The sequence below is a fragment of the Sceloporus undulatus genome, chromosome 10 (genome assembly GCF_019175285.1).
Source record: "Sceloporus undulatus isolate JIND9_A2432 ecotype Alabama chromosome 10, SceUnd_v1.1, whole genome shotgun sequence".
Taxonomy (NCBI): domain Eukaryota; kingdom Metazoa; phylum Chordata; class Lepidosauria; order Squamata; family Phrynosomatidae; genus Sceloporus; species Sceloporus undulatus.
In genome coordinates this window covers 13,964,156-13,974,627 of record NC_056531.1, presented here as the reverse complement: position 1 = coordinate 13,974,627, position 10,472 = coordinate 13,964,156, and the positions used below count along the sequence as shown (strand labels likewise).

General features: G+C 45.5%; 2 protein-coding genes across 2 annotated transcripts in view; one reads left to right on the top strand and one right to left on the bottom strand.

Annotated features, from left to right (window-relative positions):
• Positions 1-10,109, bottom strand: part of PTPN11 (protein tyrosine phosphatase non-receptor type 11) — a 34,765-nt gene extending 24,656 nt beyond the window's left edge. Inside the window, exons 1-9 of the mRNA XM_042441851.1 lie at positions 9,940-10,109; positions 7,931-8,053; positions 7,203-7,397; positions 6,604-6,796; positions 5,872-5,988; positions 3,707-3,820; positions 1,867-1,963; positions 1,093-1,213; positions 48-211 (exon numbers count right to left, since the gene is read on the bottom strand). Of these exons, the coding sequence (XP_042297785.1) occupies positions 48-211; positions 1,093-1,213; positions 1,867-1,963; positions 3,707-3,820; positions 5,872-5,988; positions 6,604-6,796; positions 7,203-7,397; positions 7,931-8,053; positions 9,940-10,109 (1,294 nt within the window). The remainder of the gene's footprint in view (positions 1-47; positions 212-1,092; positions 1,214-1,866; positions 1,964-3,706; positions 3,821-5,871; positions 5,989-6,603; positions 6,797-7,202; positions 7,398-7,930; positions 8,054-9,939) is intronic.
• Positions 1-10,472, top strand: part of HECTD4 (HECT domain E3 ubiquitin protein ligase 4) — a 426,162-nt gene that overhangs the window by 298,656 nt on the left and 117,034 nt on the right. The gene's annotated exons all lie outside the window — the stretch shown is intronic.

Here is a 10,472-nt window from a genome sequence, read left to right as displayed (position 1 = left end):
GATGCCGGCGCGGGAGGCCTTGAAGGCCTCCGGCGCGGCAGCCCTACTTCCTTGCCGCCACCGCAGGAAAGGCCCGGTGGCAGTGCTGTTGGGGGCCAAGAGGCCTCCAGCACCGGCATCGCGCCCTTTCACGGCGGCGGCAAGGAAGCCGAGGCTTGGCCTCCGCCGCCGCCGCCACCCAGCTTCCCCCGCAGCGGCGGAGGCCAAGCCGCTGTGCCGAGAGAGAAAGGTAAGTAAGGGGAAGGGAAGGGAGGGAGGCAGGGAGGGAAGTGAGGGAGGGGAGGGAGAAGGAACTTTTGTCCCAATGGCGGCGCGCGTGCACGCGCGCCGCCATTAGGACAAATGGGACTTGAGCATACGCGGATTTTGGTATATGCGGGGGGGTCCGGAACAGATCCCCCGCGTATAACAAGGACCCACTGTATATGCAACACACAGTTTCACCAATGCCCTCATTCCCAAAAGAAATCCCACCTACCCCAAAATTCTGCATCTAGAGGCCTCTAGGGCTGGCAGCTTGCTATTTTTTGAGATTACCACGAACACCCACAACTGAACAAAAATGGAACTGGACAGCGGACCCTTCAAAAAGGAAAGATCCCTGCAGATTGCAAAGTGTGACTAAACAAAGAGAGAGAGAGAGAGCAACCATCAGAAACTAAGGAGCCACATTAGTTCCAAGGAGACCTTGGAGGGCTGCATCTACCCCCTATAAAACAAAACAAATCAACATATTTTTTGTGAAGTCGGGGGATGTCACGGCGAGGGACAAGTTTTGTGGGGGGGGGGGGGTTTCAGGCTACGAGGCCATGTTCTAGAGTTTATTCCTGACATTTCGCCACCATCTTTCTCTGAAGCTGCAAGCCACAGCTGCTGGCGAAATGTCAGGAATAAACCCTTCTAGAATATGGCCTCACAGCCCGAAAAACCCATGAAAAACAACATATTTTTTGCCCCGACATTAGCCCAAATCACTTCTAGAGAGCATAGGGGGAAGGCATTTAGGGGCAAAAACAGAATCAGACTAGGGAACCCAAAGGAGGGTCACCAAATCAGACCACTAATTTTGCCAACTTCTACTCTAAATATTACTGATTCGCAGAAGAAATTCTCAGAACTCCAAGTGCTCTTACCATGATAATATTGGCATTTATGTAGTCGGAAACAGGCTCGTTTGGATCACCATCATGAAGGACAACTCTGGTATGGTCAACTGGCAGAAGGAGCAGGGAGAAACAAGGCACGCCTTATTAATACTGACACAACCAGCAATTGTTCCATCAGCTTTCTTAGCAGTCACTCAGCTGGTCGCCTGGGGCGAGCCAGAACTGCATCCAGGCAAAGAAGCCTCACAGCAGTTGGTTCTTTGTCTTTGGGGCTACTAATCTCACATTTACAAGCTAGCAGGATTGGGGGGGGGGGCTTGTGAACTAGGCAGCTCATTCTCCCCCCACCCCTCACTAATAAGCCGCCTGTGGTGTTACTGAACCTATTGGATCCTGGCCTGGGTTTCTAACTCCTGGTCATTCCACTGACAAAGCTCTCTGGGTCTCAGGCAAAAAGTTTCCCCTGGTAGCCAAGACATTGGAGATTATGTTAACAATGCAAGGGAGTGTTTTTTCCCAGTGAAAGAAAGAAGAGACAGGAGGTCTACGGGATGAATCTTACTCGCCAGCAAAACCTCAGCTAGCAGAACAACTTTTTTCCAATCTCTGGTGCCCTCCAGCTGTGTTGGGTGACAATCCCCATCATCCTCCATCCAGATGCAGATTGGGGATGATGGGAGAGTCCACCTCACACAGCTGGGGAGCTCCAGATTGGGAAGCCTGTGTTAAAAGGCGGCAACGAAGATTACACAGTACTCACAGGGCAAAATATTTTTGTAACGGTTCTTGTTCTTATTCTCCTGGCGCTGCCCCTCTTTCCGACTGTAGAGAAGTTTGCATTCTTGCTGCTGGAGAGTCTAAAGGGAAAGCAAAGGGTGCATCAGTCAAGCTGGAAACCTTCTTCTCATTTTCCTGCCCACTCCATCCCCCCCCCCCCCCGTTTTCTCAGCATCCATTCCCCATCAACCCAAAGAGGATAGTATGCAGTGCATCAAAGTTGCTACCCTGGAGCTCTCAAGGCAGCAAAATCGCTCTTTACAAGCAGCAGCAGAACGCCAAAGACAGAAATAGACACACCAGACTTTTATAGACCTCTGCGGAGGGAAGGACTACCAAAAGAGGCTGGAAAGGAATTTACAGCCATGCTAACATTTTGCAAACAGACCTTAAATCCAGGGAAACAGGCGGATCGAGCAATGTCACAGTTCCCTCTAGTGGTGCTGTTGGAGTACACACCCAAAAGCCTTCCCTATTAGGCAGCCACTCTTCCAGGATGGAAGAGCAAGGGAACTTGCCAACCACTAGCCATGGCGGTGGGAGGTGTTGTCCAAAACTATCTGGAGAGGCCCCCAGGTTGCCTACCTCACCTAAGGCTGCATACCCCCTCCCCCACCTAAGCCTTTCAATAGTAACTAATGGCCACTGTTCTGAAAGGATTAGAGACTTATTACAGGATGTCAAAAAGAACAGTGGTTGCCAGCAGGCAGGCCAGATTCTGGAAAAGTTCCTTTTTCTGGACGTACAACATGTCAAACTAGCTGCTGACTTCTGGGACTGGTGGTCAAAAACGGGGGGATTTTCCAAACTCTGAGTGAGACATCTAGGCAGTGCCTTATATCTGTCATTTGCCATCAAGTCGGGTTAAACTGATGGCACCCATAAGGATCAGAGACCTTCAAGATCCCCAGTCATCAATGGTCAGGGACCAGTTCAAATTAATCTGTGGAATTCAGCATCTATGCATGTGCACATGGAGATTCAGCACCCCCTTCAGGTGCCCACATGCTGCCCTAACTAGAAATGCCCCATAATTCTTCCTCATGCACCATGCTTGGGATCTTATGTTCTCGAGCCTGGCAATTCAGTGACACCCGGGGCAACTTGAGTTCAAATCCTCCTCCTCATCCATGAAGCCTAGTCAATGGGAGTCAGGTGGCAGTCAACTTCCCACCTTGCTTCAACATAGCATAAATATCCACCAGCAGAATTCTTTACACTTCCACTGCGCAATGCCTGTGCTGAATAGCAATATAGCGCAACCAAAGCATACTAGCGGCCAATACCCATGGCTGTCATATTAAGTGACAGCAAGAAGCATTTGCATCCTACTCAGGACACTCTGAGGGGTATGCACAATAGTTCCACGTGCAAAACCTTGCTCTCTTTCTCAAAATAGGTGAATACCTTTCTCTTTCGACAGGCCTTTGAGGACTGATTTGTTTTAGGTGGGACAGACCTTGTACAATAGCCTGGATTTTCTATGTCCTTTTTGTTTTGCTGTTGTGTTTCTTACGGTTTATTTTTGTAATTGGTTTTAATTTGCTTTGACAGTTTAATCACTCTGTGAGTTTTAACCATGTTTTTGAAGATAGTGGTGTTGTTCTTTTTTAGAAAAAGAAAAACAACCAAACAAAATCAAGGGTCATAGGCAAGTTTTATTTGGTGCAAGCTTTAGTGAGCTTTTGCCAAAGAATATGTTAAGCCTCTAGAATGCTGAAAGAGTATGTTGAATATAGGAGAGAGAGAGAGAGAACTCACTGCTGGCCCAACCACTTCCACTATGAATAAAAGCCCAATAAATCAGAGCACCTGCAAATTACCTCAAATTCTTCCCAAAAGCCCTGCTTCACTTTGTCCGTGGTCTCAGCCAGCTTGCTCAGCTCCCGAACACGGCTTTCAATCTCTGCTGCATTGATGCGTGTGGTGTTGAGGGGCTGGAAGGAGGTAAAAAGAGAATTATGTTTATCCCAAGTCCATCTGAATCAGAGGGCTTGGTAGGCTCATGAAACCCTGAGGGAGGACTCAAACTGGATGCCTTCTGCAACCCATGCTGGGGCTCTATACCTAGAGCTCAGAAATGTTCCTTTTTTGGATTCCAGCTCCCAGGATTCCCCACACCAGCTCTGTGCTCTCCTCATATCTCTCTCCACAACTACTTGTGGACCATTTCTGTCCTTACATAAAATTTCTTTTGTAAATTGGGAGTGAAGCCCCTTCCCTTCTTAGGAAAGCTAAAGACTGTAGGAATGTTTAAGCTTAAAGAAAAAAGGATGTGATTTTATTTACCTAATTATCTACCTAATTTACATCCTGACCTTCTCCCAAAATGACACACAAAATGGGGCTGAGAATTACGAAGTGACACAAGGTGAGAAGGAAAGGAGAGTGAGAGATCTCCTCCTTCTCTCCTGATGCTCGGATTTTACTTCCTTCACCTCACTGGATCAGGAGGACAGGTTGAAGAAAGAATGTTTTCATGCAATGCACAGTAAACTGCTGGAATCCACTGAGCCCAAGGTGTGGAAATGACCACTCCTGGGAAGGGCCTCCCCTGAAGTTCATAGTTCTTGAACTGGCTCACGTAGGGAGATATGGTCCTTCAAACAGTGTGGAGCTGAGATATTTCTCATATCACATGTGAAAAAAATGATAATAAAATCTCGGGAAGAAACCCCTCTGTGGCTTCAGCACTGGGTGAAGGGGAGGCAGTTAAGTCTTGCAAGTATTTGGATTTCAATTTAGACCAAGAAATGTATTCCCTTGGGAGATGAGGCAGCTCAGCAACTGAGGAGGAGAGAGAATGGTTTGGTCAATATTACTAAATCTTAAATTCCCAATCTGTATTTATGAGGAAAAGATTTAGGGGCAGTAATAATTGTCTGAGGAGGTCTGGAATAAGATTTATGCCTTAATTAAGAGTTTCTCCTTCCTGCAGCTTCTCTGCCAGAGAAATACAATGTAAATTTTATCAATACTGACTGGTATCTGAGCCCCATGAGACTGAATGAAGTGTTGAAGAGCAAAAGAGATTTGCAGATTGGAAATAGTCTGTGGGTCAAACAGATTGCCAAAACATTTGTCTAATACATTTCAAGCCTATGGGCCCTAAATATTAAAAGTTGTTGCTCCAATAATGGGAATGAATATTCTATGGAACAGCCTAGATGAGAACCGAGCTTTCGCTATCTGAGTTTTTGCTATAAGCCTTCCTAGCTTACATCTACTGTTAGCCATGCGAATTGCACTTGCTCTATACTGGAAGAAGTCCACAGTTCCAGTAACTGTCTGGAGATGGCAGGAGTCGGAAGAGGTCAACATGTCTGGACAACTGAAGGCTGAATGAAGGAACAGTTAAGTCAAGCTCCTGAACCAGTGGGGTGTAGTGGTTGGGTAACAACTCTGGAGACCAGAGTTCGAATCCCCACTTGGCCATGGAAATGCACTGGGTGATCCTGGGCAAGTCATATTCTCTCCGCCTCAAAGGCAAACCCCTTCTGAATCAATCTTGTCAAGAAAAGAGTTGCCATAAGTTGGAATCAGCGCAACAACAGAATCAAGCTCCTTTGAGATGCCAAAGATTAATGGGTTGCAGGGTGTCATTTTTACATTGGGTTGATGATGTGCTGTATTTCTGACTTATTTCTGTCTGTGCTATATTTCTAACTGTGGTTAAGCCAAAGCTAAGTTAAAATCCCATTAAAGAAGTTGTTATATTAAAACGCTGTTAAACAATTGTTTTAATATGACAACTTCTTTAATGGGATTTTAACTTAGCTCTGGCTTAACCCCAGTCACTAGAAAGAGATTTATGCCTTTTAGACATAGGGAGAAGCTAGGAACTCTCTAAGTGATGGTTGCATAGAGAACAGGGGCATGGTCTTCTCAGGAACCCCAAAAGGGCCACCCCTGTTACCACCATTTTCAGAGGACCGGATCTGCATATCCTCTCAGATAAATAAGCATATTGGGAAGGCTTTCCTCTCACCTGCTTCAGCTGAAGAACCGTGCCCAGAGTCTCCACCATGGGGTTCTTCTTGTAATGTTCTACCAGGTCGGTCAAGGAGTCAAATTTCTCCCCTCCACCAACATCGTACTTCATATCCTTTAGGGAACGGGAGCAAAGAAAGATGCTGGTTAGCTACACAATGCAAAAATAAGCCTGTATTTGATCATATGCATTTATTCTAGGGAGGTAACCCAGTGAACAAAACTCAAAAAGTAACTTAGGATGGTGTAGAGAAACCTGTTTAGTCTGTGTAAATCTGCGTACAATTACAACCATTGTCCTTAGAAACTGTTGCCTGAGTTCTTCATTAACATAATTCTTTATGAGGCATCTTTGGATTATTGCTCTGATGGCAAAAATAAAAAAATCCTATCCTCTTATCTTCCAGACATGAATAAAGATCAAACAGACACAAACAAATTTGCCACTTGGTTCCCTTTTACTGACTTTTCAATGGTCTTTTTTGTCCCTTTCAAATCATATGTGACCATGTGATTATCCAGCCTCTGTGTAAAAACCTCCAAAGGAGGAGACTCCACCACAATCCAACACAACAGCATCTTCTATTGTCAAACAGCTCTTATCTTCAGAAGATTTTCCTAATGTTTAGGCAAAATCTATTTTTGTGTACTCTGAGCATACAAGAACCCACCCACTTGCATAGCAGACATCAGAAAGACCCCCTGTTCTTTGAGCCAACCATTCCTTTACCTGGCATCGGATCATGACGTGCGTCACTTTGGATTTCCCATCATTGCTCTCCCCTTTATCATCCCCCGTCCGGACAGAAAGGACAAAGTCTCCAGGATGGCTCTGACTCTCACGGACCAGGAAGCTCCCATGTTTCCCTTTTTCCGTTAACAGCTTCTCTGCTTCTTTTCCAGACAGATGACCATGAAACCACCTTTGGAAAGAGAGCAAAACAAGACAAGTCACTCCTTGCTGCCATCACTTGCATTTAGCAATTATGGTCAGAGTGGCATCCTCCAAATTTCTAAGCTGGATACTTTAATATATATACAAACACACACACACAGGTGAGAAGCTGAAGTCTTGCTTCAGAGGAAGGAGTTGCTTTTGTCTGCTTAGAAGCAGGGCATGAGGAGGATGAAGAAAGGGGACTGTACTTTATATCTTACATTAATAACTCAATTTTCTTTTCCTGAATAATTCAACTTTCTTTTCCTTTGGCTTCACTTGCTCACTCTCTGCACTATTTATCAATTCAACTTCAAACGTCTCCAAGAGGGAAAAGTTTGAGTACCACTGTCCTAAGCCAAACAGCCCCAAACGAGCCACCCCCTTCCTACCTTTCTGACGTGGGGTCAGCACAGTTGAGTGGATACTTGAGCTCGATCACGTCTCCATTCTTCTCCTTGAGCTGCCCATGATGTTCCATGTAATACTGGACCAACTCAGCCAAGGTAGCAAACTTCTCCCCGCCATAGAGATCATAGTAGTCCCCTGTATTCTGTATCTTGATGTGAGTGACTGCCCCATTCCGCCTGTGCATGATACATAGGAGAAAAAGAAGAAGAAAGCTGATTACAGGTAATTGACTGTTTGAATCTACCTTCCAGTGGGTCAGAACACTGGTCTATTAACCCACTACTATGTCGGGGATGGAGAAAGTGTGGCCTATGGGCCATTGATGGCACCCTTCTTCAAAATTGCTTGACTTTCAAAGACCCAGACAGCTATTGCAATTAAATTCTAGATTATGTACAAAGGGAGGCTCATTTGGGCCTGAAATGTGTCCCCATTACCCCAAGGGTTCTTGGGAGTCATTTGGGACTAAAAAACAAAAACAAATAGAAGGACATGGTGGGCAGCCCTCCAAAGCACCCTCCCCCCAACACTTGTCCCATCTGGTCTACAATGTCAGGCAACAATGGCTCTCTAGGTCTCTGAAGCCAGGAGCCAGGAAGGGATGGGTGCAAGTCAGAAAGAAATAGCAGCACCTTTAACAGCTGCCAGGAGGGAGAGAGCTTCTCTGGAGTCCTGCATACAAACTTCTCTGCACACACAACCAACTTACCGGACTGACAGGGTGAAGTCCCCTGGGTTACTTTTGCTGGGCCGGGCCAGGAAGCTGCCATCCACGCCTCGTGTCAAGAGCAGGTTCTCTGCCTCCACGCCGGTGATGTTGGGGTGAAACCACCTGGAAAAGAGGACAGGGAACTTGCAAAAAGCCACAGGGCTGAGGCGGGGGGTGTTGTTGTACATACAACTGAATATTAAGAAGGCAACAATAATGACCACACAAAAATAGTTGGACATTTTTTCATACCTTGGATCAGTCATTAAGCAAAATGAGACTGTGGTCAGGAAATCAGAAGAAGGCTAAGGCTTGAAAGATATAGAATCATACCATCACAGAGCTAGAAAAGACCACAAAGACCATCTATTCCAGCCCCTGCCATGCAGAAATACATACAGCAGATAGCCATGAAAGAACCAGATAAGATCCTCAAGTGTAAAAACAGATACAGTAATGGAATACCAAAGTCACTATCATCCATGACACAGAATCTGTTGCTGGAGGAGCGTTCTACGGATACCTTGGACTGCCAAAAAGACAAGCAAGTGAATCCAACAGAAAATCGAGCCTAACCACTTCCTAGAAACCAAGATGGCCAAACTGAAATGGCTGTACTTTGGACACATCATGAACTCACCGGAAAAGAGGATAATGCTGGGAAAAGTGGAAAGCAGTAGGAAGAGGAGGAGAACACCTTTCAGTTACAGATCACACACTGCTTGATTCAAGTGAGGAAGCCATGGCTGCCCTGAGTTTTCAGGACCTGAGCAGGGCTCTTCATAACCAGACCTCCTCAATGTCCCTCATTGATAGGGTCCCCATAAGTTGCACTGACTTGACAGCAAACAATAACAAAGCCATATCCAAGATGAAACCATCAGAAGCGAGAAACTTCCAAATGGCTGCAAGGGAATTATTCTGCTGAGAAAAACCTGCACAAGAAAAGAATGCTTTCTATGCCAGAAACCCACTTTCTGTGCAGAAAACAGGGGTTCTGCACACACACACAAAACCCTGTGTCTTTCTCCACAGAATAATTCCTTGGCAACATATTAGAACATTCAGATACAAGGAGAAAATTGTCCAAAATTCTTGCTGGTCTATTATTCTTCATGATGGAATTTCCTCACTGTCAGGAAACCCATTTTTCAATGAATCATTATGAATATTCTTTCCATCCTTATTCCAGGATGACTATTTGTGCAAAGCTATTTATCTTTATCTACAGAAGCATTTTTTTATCACTTCCCTGCTCACCAGGAGTCCACAAATATGGCATGGGATAAAACCATGCTGGAAAACAATTTATTAAAAGCCAATTTGCAAAGCCAACATTCTTTTAAAAAAAAACAGATTAAGAACAATTTTAAAAGCCACTTGTAATACTAATTTTAAACTCCATATGAAACACCACCACTTTGCCTGCCTGCTAGAAACTCAGCAAAGATGAAGCCAGCCAGATTATAGTGGGAAGCTACTGTAAACAGACAAAACTTTGGTCCACCTGGTTCAGACTTCCCCAACCTGATGTCTTGGATTACACCTCTGAAGATCCCAGCCGGCACCCGTAAGAGGCTGGGAACTAAAGCAGAGATCTTTCACCTGCAAAGCATGAGCTCTATCATGAAACTCCCACCTTTCCTTTGTTTCTGTCACATATCATGTGCTGATAACCAGAAAGAAAAGGAAGCCATCCCTCCTGCAATTCCCACCTTCCTTGCCTGGAGGTTAGACTTGGTCAACAGAGGCAAGCGGCTACTTACAAACCAGAGTAAAAGGCCAGGAGCAGACTGTACAGGTGTTTCTCACTTCTCGTGATGCAATGGGTTTTAGTCATGGGAGGAACCCAGTGAAAAACCTTTACAGACTGCTAATCGCTACACCAGAAAAAAGCAAGGCAAACTAAGAAGGCAAGTCCAACCTCATGCTTCTCAGATGCCAGCTGCGCACCACTGGAAGATCCGGGGAATCCTCTAGAATATTCAGCCCTGGAAGAGTCTTCTTACGTGTTGGGGGCTGGCAGAGCTGGTTGCAGCCCAGCAATGCCTTGCTCCTGTGCCAGTGTCCTCCATATATCCTCTTGGTCCTGGCCACCCACAGGCACCCTCTCCAGGGACGAATATAGCACCTTGCCGGTGGAAGGCCTCCACATGGGCTGCACCTCTTCACTCGGCATTTGCTGCCTATGCCATCAACATGGGCCAGCTTATTTTTAGAAATCTGGTCAATTAAGAGGAAATTTCGGCTCAAGCTGTGCTTCCCACCCTAGGGCGAAAACGCAAAATCCCTCAAAGGCCAAAGGAGATAATGTTATTGGTAATGCATGTATTTATATAGAGCCATCAATGGATCTTAGGCTTAGTGTGTAAAAACAAAACAACCAGTCAAGAGTCAGGTCTCTGCCCTAACAAGATTACAGCTAACTCCCATGCTAGGCTGTATCCACACCGCAGAAATAATCCAGTTTGACTCTGCTTTAACTGCCATGGCTCAATGCTATGGAATTCTGGGGTTTGTAGTTTTGTGAAATATTTTGTCT